This window comes from Cnephaeus nilssonii, assembly GCF_951640355.1.
Source record: "Cnephaeus nilssonii genome assembly, chromosome: 21".
Taxonomy (NCBI): domain Eukaryota; kingdom Metazoa; phylum Chordata; class Mammalia; order Chiroptera; family Vespertilionidae; genus Cnephaeus; species Cnephaeus nilssonii.
In genome coordinates, this window is record NC_137092.1 from 36,613,116 (window position 1) to 36,634,193 (window position 21,078).

At 50.1% G+C, this 21,078-nt stretch overlaps 1 protein-coding gene across 2 annotated transcripts in view; it reads right to left on the reverse strand.

Annotated features, from left to right (window-relative positions):
- ATP2B4 (ATPase plasma membrane Ca2+ transporting 4) overlaps nucleotides 1-21,078 on the reverse strand; it is a 96,442-nt gene that overhangs the window by 13,848 nt on the left and 61,516 nt on the right. The window contains exons 3-19 of one of the 2 annotated variants that reach the window (XM_079760572.1): nucleotides 19,617-19,814; nucleotides 18,748-19,005; nucleotides 18,211-18,336; nucleotides 17,446-17,571; nucleotides 16,344-16,379; nucleotides 14,667-14,828; nucleotides 11,939-12,153; nucleotides 11,353-11,595; nucleotides 10,529-10,770; nucleotides 9,358-9,589; nucleotides 8,292-8,471; nucleotides 7,545-7,632; nucleotides 6,646-6,752; nucleotides 3,842-4,033; nucleotides 3,298-3,511; nucleotides 2,553-2,764; nucleotides 1,711-1,818 (exon numbers count right to left, since the gene is read on the reverse strand). In XM_079760572.1, the coding sequence (XP_079616698.1) occupies nucleotides 1,711-1,818; nucleotides 2,553-2,764; nucleotides 3,298-3,511; nucleotides 3,842-4,033; nucleotides 6,646-6,752; nucleotides 7,545-7,632; nucleotides 8,292-8,471; nucleotides 9,358-9,589; nucleotides 10,529-10,770; nucleotides 11,353-11,595; nucleotides 11,939-12,153; nucleotides 14,667-14,828; nucleotides 16,344-16,379; nucleotides 17,446-17,571; nucleotides 18,211-18,336; nucleotides 18,748-19,005; nucleotides 19,617-19,814 (2,939 nt within the window). The remainder of the gene's footprint in view (nucleotides 1-1,710; nucleotides 1,819-2,552; nucleotides 2,765-3,297; nucleotides 3,512-3,841; nucleotides 4,034-6,645; nucleotides 6,753-7,544; nucleotides 7,633-8,291; nucleotides 8,472-9,357; nucleotides 9,590-10,528; nucleotides 10,771-11,352; nucleotides 11,596-11,938; nucleotides 12,154-14,666; nucleotides 14,829-16,343; nucleotides 16,380-17,445; nucleotides 17,572-18,210; nucleotides 18,337-18,747; nucleotides 19,006-19,616; nucleotides 19,815-21,078) is intronic. The other variant, XM_079760573.1, reaches the window with a different exon arrangement.

Genomic DNA, 21,078 nt, shown 5'->3' on the forward strand with positions numbered 1-21,078 from the left:
ATTTGACCAGGCGTCTGCCTCGTTATAGTTCCTTCTCCTCCTTCTGCCTCAGTACTTCCTTCTCATTATGCTATGTGACTTTTCAGGGAAGTAGAACTAAGATGCCTGGTACATAGTAGGAGGAAAACAAGTCTGGGGAAAGGATGGTCATGTTACATGTGTACAAGTAAGGGGTACACATGTAAGAGAGGGCGTTGGAAAAGAACGAGCCTCTTCTTCGTTACCACCTGCAGAGCAATTCCTTGCTATCAAAGTGTAGTGAAAGGGTACTAAAAGTCTTCTTGGACTTGGGTGAGGAAGGAGGTGGGACAGGCTGTGGAAGAAAGGACATATATGACCAGAAGCCATGGAGCAGTAGGGTAGGCTTGTCATTCAAAATAAATCACTTGGTGAGCTCAGTGCCTGTCAATCAATTGTCCTCCACATCCAAGAGGAGGAGTAGACAGGGCTCGGGCGGGAAAGAAGGGCTGTGTTGGGCAGTCCAACATGGACCCACGGGTATTCAAACAGGAAGAAGGTCAAAGCTGTGCTTTCGGATCTCGGGAGGAGCTGCTGTGATATAGAAGAAAGGCCACAGTCACAGACTAGACTCAGATGAGAGCTTCAAACAGCAGGTGAAACGACCAAGCTTCGCCCTAATGTAAGCTGCCTTAGGGACCCACTGGCAAATGAACTTCAGTAAGCAGAACAGGGCGGAGGGACCTGGGTTAGGAGCTGGGATAGCACCTAATCAGGGAGGGATCTGGGAGGTGTGAGAGAAACAACGAGCAGGTCTCCAGGGAGGGGTCTTTGGGGTCAGTTAGAGCAAAGCAGGGGCCTTGCTAAGTGGTGTTAGGACAGGAATGACACTCGTACCAGACCTGATGACACTGTTATGATATGAACAGCTAACATTTATTGCGTCCATACAGTAGACAGGGTTCTAAGTCATTCTATTCAGTAACTGATTTCCTGATTAACAACAATGAACAATGACCCTGTCATCCTAAGCTGAGGAAACTGAGGCACAGAGTGGTTAAGAAACTTGTTCAAATGATAAAAAGGAGAGCTGGTGTTCAAACTCAGGCAGCGGATCCAACATCCATGCTCTGAGCTATGCGCTAGACTGCTTCTCCAGGGACCTTGTGAGCCTGGATTTCTTTTAGGTGAGAGTCAGGCATTCAACCCAGAGAAGGCCACGGTGAGAAACGGAAGAGTGGGGGAGCCTTAGACCACGCCAGCCGAGTAGCCAGGGCCAGACTGAAGCCTCATTGGAATAAAGACATATGTTTTGTAAACTCTTCTACTTCTAAGACCCTTACTTTATTATTATTATTTTAAAGCAAAATTTCATTTAAATTCTCCACTCCCATCTCAGAGAAGCTCCAGGCCTGGTCAGAGAAAGATCCGAAGCCTCTAGAGTAGGCGTCCTCAAACTACGGCCCGCGGGCCACATGCGGGTGTTTTTGCCATTTTGTTTTTATACTTCAAAATAAGGTATGTGCAGTGTGCATAGGAATTTGTTCATAGTTTTTTTTTTAAACTATAGTCCGGCCCTCCAACGGTCTGAGGGACAGTGAACTGGCCCCCTGTTTGAAAAGTTTGAGGACCCCTGATCTAGAGAGATGGTCAGTGATCATTCTACCTTGGGATCCTACAAGATGGGAAACATTTAAAAACTTGAGGTCTGCAGGCTGTACGCACGCACAGGGAGGCTGGGCCTGTACTCACCTGGCCCCACAGCAGTTCTCCAATACCAATGAAGAGACACCAAAACCACTGGGACAGGCTGAGCTTCGTACAGCTGAAAGGTTTACCCCCAAATTCCACGATGATAATCTTGAAGAGAGAAGGGGTAGCCCGCCATCAGGGAGGTGAGTAAGAGGGAGTTAGCCCTCCAGCTAAGGCCATCAGAGCCACATCAGCCCCTGCCCCAGGACCCTTGTGGTCCAAGTCCTGATTTGCTTGTGGGGAAGGAGAAAGAAAAAAAATGCAGGAGAGAAGGGGAGAAAGACACAGGCTTAGGCACTCTGACAAGGAGACAGTCTTACCTCTGACTAGAGCAAGAAGGAAGGGCCCACTCCTCTTACCACCAGGGCAGCCATGCTCTTGACCCCGGTCCCCACAGGAGCCCACGCCAGGCTTATCTGTCAGCTAATGCACGCCATCCCATCACTGCCCTGTCTCTGTGAACTGCACAGCATGTTCTACTGAGAGAGCCCACAGCACATCTCATGTGTGCTGGCAGGAGGCATGGGAAGGGGGTGGAAGAGAGTGACCCTCCTCTTGGTCACGTTGTGAGGTTTCTGTGTTTTAGGCAGATAATGAAAGGATTCTACACGTCTTGTTTTATTTGTCACCGACATGCTGCCTTGAGCTGGAGCACTTGACACAGCGGGTTCTACGTTTAGAGCCACGTGCAAATGGAAGCCAACGGAGAACCCAGCAGCCCACAGCCCGAGTCCCCATCACTCCCTCACTCCTTTTTCCCCAGGTACTTCGGGAACCCTGGCTCCCAGCTACTGGCCTGTATCACCTCAGACTTCCTATCCCAGCTCCAGCTGGCATCTCACCTGGCTGATGAATGTGCCCATAACCACAGAACAAAAGATGAGATTACGGAAGATGCCTGCAAAGACATTCCTCTCTCCGTGGATCTTGCGTGAGTTGATCTCGTTGAAGAGCTGCATCAGCACAAAAGTGTTGAAAATAATGGTGTAGTGCTGGCTGGGTGGGGAATGTAGAGGTGCGTTCCTCCCACTATCAATGTCAAAGAATTTCTCACCTAGTGGAGAGAGGGGAAGCACTGGAGGGTAAGTATGAACTCAACGAGCTCGGGGTGAGTCAGATACATTGGTGTGGCCGTACTGCCTGCTGATGGCTGGTGTCCATTCGAAGTGGTCAGTATCTGAGCTACGTGAATTATCAAATATGTTAAATGTTAGCCCTGACCTCAACATATCTGACTGTCTCTCAGTATGCTCCGATATTTATCTCCTTGTAGTGCAGCATGGTCGTAAAACTATGTGCACTAGAGTCGGGCAGACATAGGTCCGAATCTCAGCGCCGCTATTATGTGGCCTGAGCTTTTGTTTTATGATCGATAAAAAAAGGTATAATGAAACTCTTAACAGAAGCACATAAGCCGCATGACGTGCCCTAGAGCGGGACAGAGGACACACTCGTGAGTGAAGCTGCTGTTCCTCCTAGTCTTGTGCTCAGCTTGCTCCCTTCTGCCTTCTGTCCTCGGGCCTCTCCCCGCCCCATCTCCGTCCAGCACCCCACCCCCCACCTCAGGCCTCCCCACACTCGGCTCACCGGCAAAGACGAGGAAAAAGATGATCGTGAGCTGATAGACCGCGTGGCCCAGGATGTTCTTCATCATAGTCCGTGAGATCAGAGGCTTATTTCGGCCATAGGGGCGACGCTTCAACAAAGAATCTGTGGGGGGCTCTGTGGCCAGGGCCAGTGAGGCAAACGTGTCCATGATTAGATTCACCCACAGCATCTGCACAGCTTTCAACGGGGAGTCCTGGTGGGAAGAAGAACCAGTGCTTTTAGCTTTCCTCAGAAGCCACCCTCACCTCAATCGTCAGCTTCACCTTTGTCCCTGAAATGGCCTAGCTCCTGGTGTCCACCTAGACTTAGGGTCTGGCCACTTATCGGCTGCCTTCTGCACACTCGCTACTGGTGAGCGAGCCTGCAACCTGGCCCGTGCCCTGACCGGGAATCGAACCGGCCACCTTTTGGTGCCTGGGATGGCACTCACCAACTGAGCCACCCCGGCCAGGGCACTCCCCACGTTCCTTAGCCCCTGCCTCATCGCTCCCAGTTCAGCCCCCTCCACACACACTCCCCTCACCTGAGTGATGCAGGCTCCGGTGAAGGCCACAATCACGGCCACCACATTGACAGTGAGCTGGAACTGCAAGAACTTGGAGATGCTGTCGTAGACGTTGCGTCCCCACATCACTGCCTTCACAATGCTGGTAAAGTTGTCATCTGTCAGGATGATGTCTGATGCCTCCTTTGCCACATCTGTGCCTGCAATACCCTGAGGGAAGACGGGAAGGAAAACTGAGAAACTGGATAAAGCTGCGTTTATTAGCGTTCTGAACCCAGACTCCATTTCCTGACTTCCAAGAAGCTTCCGAACTAGGTCTAACGCTAGAGGGCACACCAGCCACACAAATACTATAGACGAGTTCTTTTCTTTCCCAAATAAACTGATGAACAAAAACAGATCCAGAGACAGAGAAGCAGCGATCAGACTGTCAAACCTCAGAGGGAAGGTAGGGGAGGGTGGGAGTAAGGGGGAGAGATCAACCAAAGGACTTGTATGCATGCATATAAGCCCAACCAATGGACACAGACAACAGGGGGGTGAGGGCATGAGTGTGTGTGGGGGGGGTAGTTGGGAGGTTAATGGGGGGATGAGGATACATATGTAATACCTTAATCAACAAAGAAATTAAAGATTGAAAAAAAAGAAGAAAAAAAGAAAAGAAAAAAAAAGAAAATGAAAATGTGCCACCGTCACGTTACAGAAAAGAGGGCTGAGGCCCAATGCTCCCACCTCACTACTGAACCCAGATGGCAAATTAGTTATCTTTCGATATTCCTCTCTCTTCCCTCCTACTCCCCCACCTTAGAAACGAATTAAAAGATAAGAAACAAGTCCTATCCTACCTCCAAATTCTTAAATTTCCTTTGCCACTGCCGGTATCTCATTTAAGTCCTTATCTGCCCCGCAACTTTAAGCAGAAGCAGTCTGGCAGCACAGTTCTCAAGTCTTATCCTTGTTCAAAACCCCGCCACTGGGCAAGCACTGAAGGCTTCTGAATAGACTATCAGGGCTTGAGAGCTGTGCTTTAGAAGCAGTGAGCTTTCCGGTCTGGCAGTCAGAGCCCTCAATAAGTGAACCTTGAAGCACTTCCAACTTGCTCTTACATATCTTTCTGCCCAACACCCACTGGTTTATTCACAACTCCCTGAATCTCTCATTCACTTTGAGAGCCTAGACTTTTACTTACCCCATTCCCCCAAGTCTGGAACCTCCTCTTTCCCCATCTACTTAAATCCTACCTATCTTGAATGTTCCACTCCATTAAGCTCTGCTTGCTTTGTACGACTGTCCCTAACATCCCTGGCCCGTGCTTCTATTCCACATCAAACATGCCTTGCGACTTCTGTAACCCACAGAGGAGCTTGTCAGTTAATTTGGCTTGCATTACTAGATTATTGGTTTTCTTCACCTGGTAGTATTAATTTCCTATCCAGAGCGCAACAAATGAGTATCTGTTAGACTATACAATTCACTTTTCCCATCAAAAGTTCTCTAATGCTGTACCATGCACTGTAAAAAGAGGAGGAAAAGGAGGAATATCTATCTATACTACCACCATGGTATAATCTCCAAGTTATGTTGTTAAGTGAAAAAAGCAAATGGAAAAAAGGGCATAGTACATGCATTTTATAGGAGCAAACAGAAGGATAAACTGAAAACGAAAGAAGTAAGTTCCATGTGGGATTAACAGGGAGGCAATAGGGTGGAGGTGATAAGAATAGAAGCTAGATTTCTATGAATAGACCTTATTTTCTATATTTGACTTTAGAACTATAGAACTACTTTATATAAGTATTAAACAAAATTAAGTTAAAAAAGCAGTTTCTAGCCCTGGCTGGTGTGGCTCGGTTAGGTGGAGTGTCGTCCTGTGCACTGAAAGGTCATGGGTTCGATTGCAGGTTCAGTCCCTGGTTGGGGTGCATATGAGAGGCAACCAACTGATGTTTCTCCCACGTCACATTTTTTTTCTCTCTCTCTCTAATCAGTAAAAAACATGTGCTCAGGTGAGGGTTAAAAAAAAAAAAAAAAGTTATGCCCTAGCTGGTTTGGCTCAGTGGATAGAGCATCGGCCCATAGACTGAAGGGTCCTGGGTCCGATTATGGTCAAGGGCATGTACCTCAGTTGCAGGCTCAATCCCCAGACCTGGTTGGGGTGCGTGCAGGAGGCAACCAATCGATGTGTCTCTCTCACATCGATGTTTCTCTCTCTGTCTCTCCCCCTCCCTTCCATTATTTAGAAAAATCAATAAACAATATCCTTGGGTGAGGATTAACAACCACGAAACAAACAAAAGGTTCACTCACCATTGAATAAGGTATAAAATTAAAAAGCAAAACAAAGCAATCCCTAAGTTGAAAAGCAATATGATATAAATGAACTGGTGTAACAGTTGGTAGCACAATCATACAAAGGAAAAATGTCACAAGGGACTTTTTAAAAAAAACACAGCAAGTTGATGGCACATTCTTAGTAGGATGTACCTGCGGGGTAAAAAGAATTATAAGAAAAAAACTTTCACTGCTTTTAGTAGAATAATTGTATTGCTTTTTTGAAATCATTATATACAGTATATTTTAGAATAAAGCAAAGAAGAGCACACATTCCACATGAAACATGAATTTTCCACGTGTGCCTAGACACAGAATACTGCCATGTCCACAGGGCAAGTTCAAGTTGGTCTCGAGTTCCTGGGTAATGCCAGTTCCTGATTTCCCTGCCTGTGTCACCTAGTCTTCGTACTCGATGGTCCCCGTTTTTGCATATGATCAGTGGCTGGGTAGGCAGAGAGATGGAGTTAGAGACAGGAGCAGCTGCTTACCATTGCAAAACCCACGTCTGCTTTCTTCAGAGCCGGCCCGTCATTGGTGCCATCACCTGTGACAGCCACCACCTGTCGCTGCTCCCCAACCGTGCTGTCAATGATGCCTGGGAAAAGCAGACACCCTCGGTCAGTCCACCTGTGCCGTCGGAGGCCATTTGGCAAGCCTTGTCCCCACACAAGGTGCTTCTCTGGTCTTCTTCCCTGATCCCGCCATCACCTCCCTTCCCGCTTCCCTCCGCTGATGTGCTAGACCAGTGGTCGGCAAACTCATTAGTCAACAGAGCGGCAAACCGCGGCTCGCGAGCCCCAGTTTGCCGACCACTGTGCTAGACCATCACCCAAGGGCAGGGCGTTGTTTCAAGGGGAGGGCTCTGAGCAAGAAAGTCTGTCCTCCTCACACAGCGCCTGGGGCCCCAAGACAGCTGTTCTGTGGCACACGAGCTCCACATGATTTGCAGGGAGACCTGGGGTCGAACTACCACGTCCACATCCTAGCTGGGCAATGTGGGTAAGCCACCTGTCTTTTCCGCTTCAAACTTAACCTGCCCTGCCTAGTTCATAGTATTATTGGCAAACAACACACAGGGTGGGGCAAAAGCAGGTTTACAGTTGTGAGTAGGTGACACAGTTTATTCTTATATTCTTATTTATTAATTATTGTATTATTTTCCAGACAAACAGCTGTAAACCTGCTTTTCCCCCACCCCGTATGATAATGTTTAAAAAATAACTTTGTTATACGTCTTATACTCACAGGGGCTCAGCTTTTGCTAAACTGCGTATTGTCCCCGGGACCCACCCTCCTCGGGACAGGGAAGTGGCTTTGGTGTATGGTTTCTACCTGTCCCCGCCTGGCCTGTCTTCCCTACCTGTCCCTGCTCAGGGGCTGACCTCACCTTTCACCAGCGTGTGCTTGTCCGTGGGGGAAGATCGCGCCAGGACTCGAAGCTTAGGCCAGACCTTGTCCAGCTTTTCTTGCTCTACCTGCCAATACCAGACCACACCTGGGTCAGCCAAGTTCAGAAGAGCCCCCCCAGGAAGAACCCTCCTGTTCCGCACACTCCAAGCTGCGGGGAGGGCTGTGCTCCACGGCCAGGGGAGGGGTCGCCTGCCCCAGTGCAGATGCAGCAGGTGACCCCGTCTCCAAGGGCAGATTTAGGCCCTGCTTATCTGCCTTCTCCTCCAATTCCCTACCTGGAGCTGATCCCCTATTTCTAGACCCTTGACGGGGGGTGAGCCAGGGTCAGCTAAATGGCTAAAGTGGGGCTTCTGAGGCCTTAGGTTTGATTTGAACATAGACCAGGAAGCTCTGGTCTGCTCCACACCCAGACCACGTCCTCCTACAAACCCGTGCCACTGTTAGTCACAGTGCAGTGGCCCAGGAGGACAGAGGCCGACTGAAAAAAACCGGAAAGATGTGAACAGTTAGTGACACCCCCTCAAAAGTGAGCTTGTGAATGAAGATGGTGAGAAGGAAGCTCTTAATTCTACCGCCTGAGCAGCCTTGGTGGAAGGGGTGTTCACTGTGAATAACTTCTAGTTTAAAAAGCACCCGCTTTCTCCCACGTGCCCCAGGTGCCTAACACGAGACCCGGCCCTTCCCTTGCCAAACGAGGGCCCGGTTCCTCTCACCCAGGACCCACCTCGCCCTTCTCGTTGCGGATGAGCCGGTTGAACTCCTTCCCTTCCAAGCACAGGAATTCGTCCCCAGGTGTGATGATGCCACACTTGGTGGCAATGGCCCGGGCGGTGTTGACGTTGTCTCCCGTCACCATTCTGACAGTGATGCCAGCTCGTTTGCATTTGGCAATAGCGTCTGGGACCTGTGGAGGGCGAGGCAAGAGGAGAGGAGCAGCTGGTGATGCTGGGGAGCGGCCCTGCTCAGCTGCTCCTTCATCGTGGACAGGACGGGGGGGCCCCCCTCGAAGCAGTGCCACCCCACTTCTGTCACGTTGGAATTAGCCTCGTGTACCAGGCGTTGAAGGGGAGACTGGCTGCGGGAGCCAGGAGTAAAAGCTCACTCTCCCACGTACAATCTAGACTCCTCAGCAGGACGGGCACTATGGCCTTCTGAGATCTGGCCACTGCCTTCCTTTCTAGCAGAAGTTTTTACACTCTCCATCCTCTCTCCACCCTCCCTGGCCACTCTCCAACCACATCAATTCCTTGTGGTTTCCCAAACGCAGGACACCCTTCCAAGCTTCTGGGTCTTGATAATTGATAGCCTATCTCCCTGAACTTCTTAGGAGGCAGAGGCTTTTGCAATTCCCTAGTGTCAAGAATAGTGTTGGGCTATTCTGGGGGGGAGGGAGGAATCAACAAAAATAAGTTGATTGAAAGAAGGTGGCCAGAGACAAAGCTGGTGTCCTGATCAGTTCTTCCTCCTGACTATTCTTACGAATCCCACGATGAGCCCAATGAACCCTGAGCTGCGCACCCCGAAGCAGCGCCCACCGTAGGAATGGCACCTTCTGCCAGCTCAGCACTCCGCAGCTCTGTGGAGCTGGCAGCACAGAAACAGCTCTCCGTGTAGGTGACAAGCAGTTGGGTGACTTGGGTGGGTCACAACTGGAAGCAGAGCCAGTGCCCTCGCTCCCGTGACTCCTGGTGGCTTCCCCGCAGGTCACGTTGGGCCTACGCGCGGGCCAGGGGCCCCTGGAAGACTTCCACTCATGTGTTCTCGCCCTTTCTCCAACCCCAGAGCCTCACCTCTGGGCGCACAGGGTCCTCGATGCCCACCACTGCGATGCAGGTCAGTTCAGTGAGGATTTCGCTCTCATTGTCCCACGGGGGCTCTACGTCATTGAAATCTCGATAAGCCAAGCAGATGGTCCGGAGTCCCTCACTGGCCATGGGCTCGATGACCGTGCGCACTATCTCATCTCGGTCCTTATTCTTGAATGGCACTGCTTCTCCGTTCTTGTCCAGGATGCGATTACACCTGGGGAGGGGCACAGTCAGAAAGCAGCCGCCCCCTTCCCACCCAGTGTGTCTCTACCGCCCTCTATAGACATTCTGGCAACTCTGCAGTACTTCTGAAAGCCCTGTTTCCTGGCCAGAAACCTCTATCCACCACCCAGCCGGGCCCCTTTTCAAGGTGGGGTGGCCTGTAGGTAGACAGGCACATCTTAGGTGGAGCGTGTGATTCTCCCATGTCATCTGTTCCCACGCATGTGTGACGCAGTGCCAAGAGTCATTTGTGGAACTTCTCAAAGGTAGAGAGATGTTTTTTTGTGCCCAGTACCTACAACAGTGCTCAGTGGGTAGGGTGTGTTCAGCAAGAATGTGTTCATTGACAGAGGTGGCCAGAGCCAAGTTGGGGTGCTGGTTAATTCAGTTACTGGCCCTATACCCATACAGGTCACCTGGTAATGGCCTGGGGGGATAACCCAGCCACTCTGAGTAGGTTATTGACTTCCCTGTAATTAGAATTGAGAATAAGAAGGAAGAGGGAACATAGAGCTAACATTTCTCGAACTTGCCATGTGCAAGGAAGGTGTTTACATACATCGGATCATTTAATTACAGTCACCCCGCGCGATGGGTGGGTACTGCTCTCGGCTTTCAGATTGGGGATAGAGACTGGAACGGCCTGAATCCTGGCTGTGCCACTATTAGTTGCATCACCTTGAGCGAGTTACTTCACTTCGCTGTACCTCTGTTTTCTCATTTGTAAAAGAGATGATGATAGCATCTTCCTCACTGAACTGTGAGGGTTAGATAAAATGAGCCACCGAAGGGACTTAAAGACAATGCGTGGCCTGAGTCAGTGCTCAGATGCTAGGAGCTGGCGCATCACTCGGTGGGTTCAGCCTGGGGCACGTCCCCTGGACCTTCGTGAGGGAGGATCTGGAAGGGAAGAGGGGGAAGGAGAGCTCACTTGCGCAGAATGATCTCGGAGGCGCCCTTGCTGTACATGCGGTAGCCGCCGCCGGGCTTCTGGATGACCGTGCTCATGGACTTGCGCACCGAGTTGAAGGTGTACACCTTGTAGAGCTTCTCCTCGGGCACCTCATTGCGCACGGCGTGGTAGTCCTGCTTCAGGTCGATGACAAAGCCCAGCAGCGAGCACTCCGTCTTGTTGCCCACCTGCCGCGGCAGGCCCCCCTCCTTCTCCGGAGGCTGGGAGGGAAACATACACGGCACCCTTGAAGAAGATGCCTCAGCCGGGGAGAACTCAGGAAGGAAAGAACGCCCCTCAAACCTTTCACATAGTTGCCCAGGTGGAGGGAGGGTGGCATTTTGTTCTTTTCAAGGGCAGGTGGACAGCGGTCAGTGGGACTGGTCCCTGAGCCATCTGGGTTATGGGCTGTCAGTTTGTCCTGGGGTTGGTGCTGGTGGCTCACCCTTTGTGGGTCTCATTCTAATACCCTCTCTGAGTTTCTGGAAAGTGAGTACTTTACTCCTGATAAGCCCGGTTCTGCTATCAGCACAAGGCCTCTCCCTGGAGATATTGTCTTTACATGGTAATTGGATGGCATTTCACAGCCACAGATTCCTCCCTGTCACCCCCGGCTGTCACTTCCAATCTACTCCTATGGATTATTCCCTAGTCTCACCCCAAACGCGTTCACTTAAGAGTAGGAAATGCAATGTGGAATGGCAGTTCAGGCAGAATGAACAAGAGAAGATGACTTGTCTCAGAGAAAATGAATGTTCCCTCCAACCGCCCATTCTAAATGTCCAGGCAAAGGAAGAGCTTACCAGGATCTTGGAGGTGTAGGCACTGTTGATAGAAATGCCATTGACAAGAAGGTCCAGGACCTTAGGCACGAAGGCATCAGGGCTTGGGATCTGACGGTAATGGGTATTTCCGATATAAGCTTGTACCACAGTCATGCGGTTCATGGTCAACGTGCCTGTCTTGTCAGAGCAAATGGCTGTGGCATTGCCCATTGTCTCACAAGCATCCAGGTGCCGCACCAGGTTATTGTCTTTCATCATTTTCTACAGAGGACAAGAGAAAAGACTTGAGAGGGGACCCACTGAGCTCCCCCAGGATAGGTCAAAGGCCATTTCCTAGCTAACATCTTTCCACATTTCATTCTCTTGTCCCACAGAAAAATGCAGGATACTCTTCTTGTGAATCCTCTTTAGATTCTACTGGGTCATTGAAACACTGATGCAACTATCACAATGGTCCGTCCACAGGGCCCGGGACTGGTGCTCTTAGGAGGTACCACACGGAGTCTACAGAGCATAGGTGGCCAGTCCTTTTGTCAAAGGCTGTGTGGCACTCCCCCCTCCCACCTGTGTCCTGAGGGAAGAGAAAGTGTCCTTCTGGTCTCACCTTCACAGAGTAGGCCAGTGAGATGGTGACAGCCAGCGGCAGCCCCTCGGGCACAGCCACCACCAGGACAGTGATACCGATGATGAAGAACTTGACAAAGTATTGGATGTAGATGGGGGTGCACTCGGCTAGCCATGGCTTGCGCTGTATCACGAAGTTGTCGATCACAAAGTACAGAATCAGGATGAGAACGGTGATAGCAGACATGATCAGACCTGCACAAGAAACAGGTCACGTGAACCCCGGCACCTGGGCATTCCTAGGACCCCTTGGCTTGAGTTGTAGCCTTTGTCACCAATTTTCAAAGCCGCTGCCTCCAGGAAGTCATACTAGAATCCCCTCCCCATTCTTGTTGCTTGCATGAGTGTAGGGAGAGACATGGGTTTTGCATTTCAGAGACACAGGCTCCGTCTCAGCACTGCCCTGATTTGACTCTGGCTTTGGTCTAGTCTCTCACCCTGTCCGGCCTGTTTTCTCACACATAAGTCAGGGGGCTGGCCTAGTGTTCTGAATCAGCATTCTATGATCCTATCTCAGACCTACTCTCTTCCCACGAGTCACAATGCAGTGATTATATTCGCCAGCATCCTAGTAGTTTACCAGGGTAGACTTTCCCCAATAGCAGGCGGAGAATGCCAGGCCATTTTGCAACCTGTTTACAGCGATGCCCCCATGGTGTCAGCATAGCACCCCCAAAGACCAATCTCTAGTACAGTGCCTCCCAGACAAAAGGAGGCAACAACAGCACATATTTATATAGTGCCTACTATGGGCCAGGCAAGCCCTTCATATAAACTAACCTATTTCATCCTCACGACAACCCGGTGAGATAAGTTACTATCATTACCCCCTTTTCTGAGGAAACTAAGGCACAGAGAGGTTTTTGGTATGGCACACTGGTGGGGGGACCAACCATCTGGCTTGCAGGCGAGCAGTTTCCTGGGATGTGGGAGAACTCAGGAGGAAAAGAATTCCCTTTAAAACGTGGTCAACGTGCTAAAAATCAAGAAAGTCCCAAGCAAACTGGGACAGCTGGTCAACCTACACACCAAGGCACATGGAAGGTTCTGTTCAAGGTCTATAAACAACTGGCCCAGCAGTTCCAATGGCCTGGGGTCAGCATCTGGGCAGAGGCGCCGATGTCTGTGGCATCATGTCTGCCTCACACTGTGGTCTGGTTGGGTCTTCACTTTTCCTGAGGGCCTGCTGAGTAAGGCTAGAGGTGATCAATGAGTATCAATGAGAACATCTTCTTTTGCACTTTGCTTCATCATGCTCAGGGCTAAGGTGAGGCAGACAAGATGTCCAGGGTATGAAACTGAAGGAGGTATTCCTCTCTGGGGGGCGCAAGGCACCTCATTTTCCTCATCCCAGTCCTGGCCTCGCTTGAAATGTAAAATAAAACAACAGAGGAGACGACTGGCCAGCCATCAGGAAGTTTGTACTTCCCACAGAACAACACGGGGATTAGGAGGAAAATAGGAAGGATTAGGTGAGTCTGGTTAATGTTCCAAACCTGTGTGACAGGCTCAATAACTTGACTCCACACCTGCATTTCATCTCATCCATGGCTAATTTATATTTAAGAGATTTCATGGTAGTCAAAATTAGTTGGGTAAAAGAACTGAGCAAACAGGCTAGACTAGTGCTAACAGAACTCACTGTGATGTTTAAAATATCCTCTATTTACACTGTCCAATATGGTAGCCACATGTCATTATTGACCAATCAAAATAAGGCTAGTGTGAACTGAGGAACGGAATGTTTAATTATATTTAATTTTAGTTAATTTAACTAGAAACAGCCAAACATGGTTAGCGGCTACGGTAGTGGACAGTAGATTCTAGCCACTCAGTGTGTGCTTAGTGGGTCAGTGGCATTGGCCTCACCTGGGCTTGTTAGAAATGCAGACTCTCAGGCCCTGCCCAGACCTCCTGAATCAGACACCGTGCTTTCACAAGGTCCCAGGTGAACTGTACACACAGAGATGCACTAAGCCAGACTATGACGGTAGTAAGCAGAGGGGTGGGGCCAGGAAATAATTCAACAGTGGTGCCTGGAGGGATATGTCCTTTGAAGGAGCAATCTTCCTTTTGTTCCCGCCTCCAAACCCCTCTCCCCATCCCACCACTGAAAGAATGCAGAGGACAGACTCATAGCGGGAAGTCATGGAGAAGCCACCTCCTCCTCACAAGCGCCGTTAGTGACTTCTCCTCTGCAAATGGCCAGGCCGAAGCCTCCCTTTCCCCCGTAACCACCCCCCCCCCCCCCCCCCCCGCACAGTCCTTATTTTGCGTTTATGGCTCTGTGCCTGGCCTGATGGTACTACTCTGCTAGGGAACGACCTCTAACAACCTTCTCTACCCTTAAGGAATTGACAAGCCCACACATGTGACAGGTAAGCAGTTATTACCGTCTCCCTTCTTGCTAACGTAAATCTCCCGTGTTGTGATATAAGTTCTTCACTTCCCGTGTGTTTGGATGAGAGAGACCTCAGGGCCTTTAACCCTTACACGCGGGCAAACACTTCTCTCTGAGAGCCTAGGCGGGGTCATGATGCGGCTGCCTAGGAGGGGTCATGGTGCGGCTGCCTAGACCGCACCAGCCCCTGGGAGGGCTCAGCTTCCTCTGCCAGACCTGGCGGGTGTGGAGGGAAAGGAAGCGACGCAGCGAGACTCTGGAACAGCCTCGATAAACCACAACAACCGGAAGGCTCCACGCGACTCACCAGCTTTCCCGATCTGAACAGCCAAGCGCGTCAGCTTGCCCTGCAGCACCGACTTCTCCTTCTTGGGCAGCTTGACCACCTTCTTCTCCTTCTCCTCATTGTCGATGCCTTCCTGGCTGTTGAGTGGCTGGATTTCCAGGGCCACTCCATCCTGAGTCTTGGCTAGAGTGCACACAAAATAGGACAGGTGAGCAGGCAGGTAGCAGCACGGAGCAGCAGACAGGTGGAAACCAAAACACCCTTCTGTCTTCTTCCTGGATACACCCTGGACCCCTGACATCAGCCCTGACCACTCTCACCCTAGGCCAGAGAGGGCGCTGGCCTTCAACCCTGTATTAGGGCCGTGGGATAATATTCTAAGGACTGGAGAGAAAACAGGGGTGCTTTTGGGGTATAGATTTCCTCAGATGGTGCAGCTTTCTGGCACCACCTCAGAGCCCCAAGCCAGGTTTATTCTAGGGAGAGGATTAGTCATGCCAGTAAGTGCTATTACCAACAACCACCCTTCCTGGAAGTTAGTACTCGCTGTAGTGAATCTTGCAGAAAGGGGCTGAGGGGAAGGCTGGCAGATGTTTCCAGAGCATAAGGGTCCTAGTCTGCTCTGTGAAAAGGTTCATCTCTCTCTGCGCATAGACTGCCAGGGAAGAAACACAGACCCCAGTCAAGGGTGTTCTCCAGCTCCTCCTTCTATCAGGTGAACAACAAGGGGAGGGAATCTCTGACAAAGGTGGGGGGACACAGAGTAGGACCTGGGGTTAGTCTTCTGGGGGAGAGGGAAGAAGCTGCTGTGAGGGACCCCTGGAATAAGAGAAAGAAGGGATAAAGACAGACATATAAATCCATTTTGCTTTTTAAAGAAGAGAAGGAGAGACCTAAAATTAAAGAATCATTTCTGTGCAGCCCTGGTTCTCCAACGTGAAGACTTCATTTTTAGAGACTGCTATGATACGGTGACAGAGGACCACATTTCTAGGCACTGTCTGAGAGCAGTGCTCTCTGGTTCCCGCACCCTCCAGCTTCACCCCTGCAGAGCTCGGCCCCTTTGCTGAGGATGCCCTTCCTGGGATTCGGTCTCTGCTGTCAGACTCACAAACAAGACAGAGACGGATGTCAGCACAGCCACCAAGAGGAACACACATCAGATCAGGGGGAAGAAAACAGACTGTGGGAAGAACAAAGAAAGAGGGAGGAGAGAGGCACAGAGAAAAGGCTCTCTCCGAGCTCCTGAGACCAGCAGAGGGTTCCAGACCAGAAGAGAACACCGATGAGGAAGCCAGCAAGAGGAGGGTGCAGGGACTGCCCACCCCGGCGCCCTCCGACCCTAAGGACCCTGAAGTCTTCCAACCCAGACACTGATGATTAAATCCAGCCTAGGGTAACGAGGAAAGAGTTCAGCACCCTGGGAAGAACAACAGATGGACCCCACACACTCCCCAAGAGAAACCTTGACAGGAGGTTCCCTGAGCCAACAGCAGAGGGTGCTGTTGTCCCATCTTGGATTGAGACCGGGACCTTGCGACCACCCCAAATCTCTGCACCTTCCTCAGGATGAGGCATCTGGGCCACAGCAGCAGATAACAGATTTATGGCGAGGAAAAGGGAGAAGGCAGATGGCCTGGAAGGTCTGGTTTGAGTGTAGTCAGGTAGAGATGGGAGATGAGTGGGTGGACAGGTTACCTTTGTTGCGATTTTCGGGGACTCCTTGTTTTTTACCTGTTTGAACAAGAGAGAAAAAAGTGGGGTGGAGACCCAAGGTGACTATTAAGAGATCAGATATCCAATTTGTTGGTCCTGCTCAGAGCCCAAAAGGGCGACAGCAAAGGGGAGGAGCTGCAGGGAAGGGGACGTGAAGGAAGCTCCGTCTCTGCTTCTGTCCCTTCTCACCAGGGCTTCTCATGACACCATGGGGAATGGAGCAGACCACTCATGCAGGCGAGCGCACACCCACACAGCGCTGTCTCCCGAGCACGGCTGCATCGCGTGGAGAAATGGGGTGGGGGGGGGGGAGGAGCAAGAGGGTTGAACTGTGTTGGCCTGATGGCAAAGGCTCTGCAGAGTCCCCACGTCATCACCAGCACCAGGCCGCCTCCTCCTCACTCATCTGCAGATAGCTGCAGAGACGAACAGCGTGTTGTTTCCTTTTCATACCCAGCCCCCCACTAAACAGCCCGAGATGGGCCTCCGTCTAAGTGGTGGAGTCCTTCTCTCCTTCCAGGGAAGAAGGAACGCATAGGGAAGGCTGCAGATTTGGTTTTACTATGCTTTTCTCATTTGCCTTCTGTTTTTCCTTCCTTCAAGAACAAGTGAATGGCAAAGGCAGGGCTAACTTCACAGTAGGCATTACCTGTTTGCTCACTCTCCTAGCTGCTCTCTCTCTTCCACTGGCAGCCCATGGTTCAGCAGGAATCCAGCCATCTCCTGGCCAGTTTTTCCTTAGCCCTCATGGTTCATTTGCCCCCCTCTCCCCCCATGTTTGAGGAAGAAAGGGATGGGATCAGAGGGGCATTTAGGGCCAGAGCACTAGCCAACTCATTTGGGGCAGGCTTTATCACTCACCTCTTCACAACCCACCAATATACACAGGGATGGAGGCTCAAATGCAACCTGATTTGGGAGCTAGAGCCAGGATCTGGGGTTCATCAGAGCCCCCTAGAGAGCCAGGGTAGACATCTCCGTCTCCACTCTTCATCCAGCAGTCTCCCATCAGATCTGCTCCCTTGCCTCCTAGCTTGTCCATGGGGACAGGAGGGAAGAGAGTCTCATTCTGAATGCCTCTTACCTTTCTTCTTCTTCTCCTCCTCTTCTCCCTCACTGGCCCCCAAGAGAGTAAAGATGATTCCAGTCTGGGAGTTGACACCCACAGCAGTCACTAACATCCGGCCAGAACCTTCCATGACATGGGTCCCTGTGGGAGAAAGGAGAAGATGGGAAGAGTGTTGTGTTTTACACCTCGCCATGCTCCGGTGTAAAACACAGGCTTCCTTCTTCACCTATGGATAATGATACTCAGCAGAGAGAAGGAAAAGGTCAAGAGCTGGGGCCATTTAAAACAGAATAAGTAGCCCGGCTGGTGTGGCTCAGTGGTTGAGTATCGACCAATGAACCAGGAGGTCACAGTTCAATTCCTGATCAGGGCACATGCCCAGCTTGCAGGCTCGATCCCCAGTTGGGAGTGTGCAGAAGGCAGCTGATCGATGATTCCCTCTCATCATTGATGTTTCTCTCTCTCTCTCTCTCTCCTTCTCCCTTCCCTCTCCAAAACCAATAAAAATACATTAAAAAATAAAATAGATCAAGTAAATTGGGGGATAAGGAGATAAGTGTGTCTAACTGCTTTAGGGTAAGACTCCTTCCCTCACCACCCACCCTCTTCTAGAACTTGCTCCATAGAGAACTTCTGTTAGGTTACCTTAGATCCTTGTATTTAACCCACTCATATGCCATTGCCCCAGGGAAAGGGGACAGAGCGGGGCCTGAATCAGGTCTCTGTGGCTTGGCTGTGCGGGAGGAGGCAGAATGGAAACCAAGGTGGCCAAAGCCATACCTGAGAGCAACATGGGGTCTCTTTCTAAGGATTTCTTGACATGGTCCGATTCCCCAGTTAGAGAGCTCTCGTCAATCTTGAGATCATTCCCCTGGATCAGGATCCCATCTGCAGGCAGCAGGTCACCTAGTGCACAGAGGGGAAGAGGAAGCAGGGAAAGGGGGGCGGTAAGAGCCTGGCGGAGGGTGGGGACCACCCAACCCCATCCCAGACCCTCACCTAGAAGCAATGGCCCAGGGAGTAGCTGGAGAGCCTTTGAAAGACAACCTGGGACAAGACTATTTTCCAGGTATTATATCGTCAAACAATTGCTCATCCCCAAACACCTTCCCATGGCCTGAATATTACATACTTTTAACCCGAAGACACGTAAGTCTGACAATCTTTTAGGAGAGTTTCCGTTAGTTCTTTCTCTGAATTTTCTTTACATAACTCCCTTAAATGAGACTTAGAGGCTAACACAATTTGGCATCATATCTTTTTGGGCCCTCAGCAATAGCGATAGTGGCATGGGTAAGAGAAACATGGAGTTCTCACCGTATTTGATTTGGGCGATATCACCCACCACGATTTCAGCCACAGGGAGCTGGATGATGTGACCATTTCGAATAACGGAGAATTTCTGTTCCTTTTCAATGCGGTTCTGCAGCCCTCGGAACTGCTTCTCTTTGCTCCAATCATTGAAGGCCGTTACTAGCACCACGATGATCACCGAGAACAGAATGGCTGCCCCCTCGATCCAGCCAGCTTCTGACTCCCCTTCATCCTCTGGGCTATTGATAGGTAGACCACACTCTAGCCCAGCGAAAGGAGAGAAAGAAAGGGTCATCTAGGTGCTTTGATTGACATTGAAAAAATGGGGGTAGTGCTTCTGCAATCCCTCAGAATGGAAAGTCAAGGAAAGAGAATCATAAAAAAATTAAACTCTTGGGTAAGAGCTTCCCTCTAGGGATCTTGGAGGACAGCAGGATTGGGCTTCATTTCATCACTATATTTTAACCCAAAAGTAGCAACTGACTAAACAGTGCAAAACACATCAACGCAAATCACAGGCAGGTCACATGTAAAGAACTTATGACTCCCGACACAGTCAGGCGCCTGCTGTTATGTCCCCAGATGCCAATATTGGTGTGGGGCATGTTGGGAAGCAGGGTCGTGTTGGTTGGGTGAGGGTAGAGGATTTGTGACATTCCACATAAGGATTTCACGGGAGAAGGGGGAAAAGATCCTGGGATCAGAATGGGTTGGGAGAATAGCTTATTAGCTACTTGTTGGTTTCCTTTGGAGAACCCACCCTGAATAATGGGGGGAAACGTTTAAGCTATAATCTGTCCACCACTGAGTGCTTTTTGGTGGTTGTGGAAAGAGCCAGGTCCGAGTTCTGCGGGGCTGTTCAAGACACTCACGTTCATTTTCTTCACCATGGGGGCGATAGAAGGACAGAACCAGGGAGATGATGGCTGCGATCTCCAGGATGATGAGGGTGACATCTTGAAGGGCTTCCCACACTAATTCTAAGAAGGTCTTGGGCTTTTTTGGGGGGATTAAGTTCTGTCCAAATACTTGTTTACGTTTTTCCAGATCTGCTGGGTTCCCAGATAGACCTGAAAGGAGATAGGGGAAGAGATGAATGCTAGAGGAAAGCAGTGAAAAGACCCCTTTACAAAAAATACCCCTTGCGCCCTAGCAGGTTTGCTCAGTGGTTAGAGCATTGGCTTGAGGACTAAAGAATCCTGGGTTTGATTCCGGTCAAGGTCATGTACCACGATTGCAGGCTCGATCCCTAACCCTGGTTGGGGCATGTACAAAGGCAACATATTGATGTGTCTCTCTCACATCAATGTTTCCTCTGTCTCTCCCTTCTATTCTCTCTCTAAAAAAAAAATAAAAATAAAAAAAATCAATGGAAAAATATCCTCAGGTGATGATTAACAAAACAAAACAACAAAAAAGACCCCTTGCTTCCTCATCTGCCCAAGTATGAGATCCAGTTAGGGTGGCCAAATTGCCCAATTTGTTCAGGACTCAGGGGGTGTGAAACTTTCAGTAAAAAAATGGGTAAACTGCAACAAGTTAGTCACAGCGGCCACTCACCCTTCTTAGTCTCCTGGGTAAGCTAGCTTATTCCTAAACTTCATCTCCTTACTGAGTTATGCACCAGGCTCCAGCTCTAAGAACACAAACATTCTCTCTCATCATTGATGTTTCTCTCTTCCTCTCCCTTCCTCTCTGAAATCAATAAAAATATATTTAAAAAATGTTTCCTGGGACTCACACAGTACCTCCCTCTCATATTAGCATGTAAATGCTGGCGATGATTTAAAAACAGAGTTAGCTTCCATCCACTGGCTCACACACAAAGGCCAGAAAGAATAAGCTGTCTGCTCAAGGTCATGCTAGGAGGCGAGGAGAGACAGCCCCACCAGGTGTCCTGATTCCAAGTTTCAGTGGCTTTAGGAGATCCACAGAAAAGAGGCGCTGAGACTCCAACCTTGGGCATCCCCTTTGCGCACACATACCCTTCACTCTCTGATACACACACCAAGAATCAAAAGCACACCCCACTAAGAGCTACTGCTGTTCTATTAAGTACTACGTATTTAGACTAAGTACTAGGTACTAAGAGAAGTACTGCTATTCAGGTCGAATAGAAAGAGAACAAAAAAAGTTGGAGCCACAAAGTCAGAGAGTACACCATCCTTGAGAAGCAGCATGCTCCCACTTACACACGTATGCTTGCATACCTGCGCCAGTGTGCACATGTGTTCTGAGCATGTTCCCAGAGAGGAAACAGAATTATTCCCAGTGCTTTCCTTATAGCTAGGCCTCTCTGCTGGGCCCCAGGGGTTTACACTTTAAGGGAAGTGG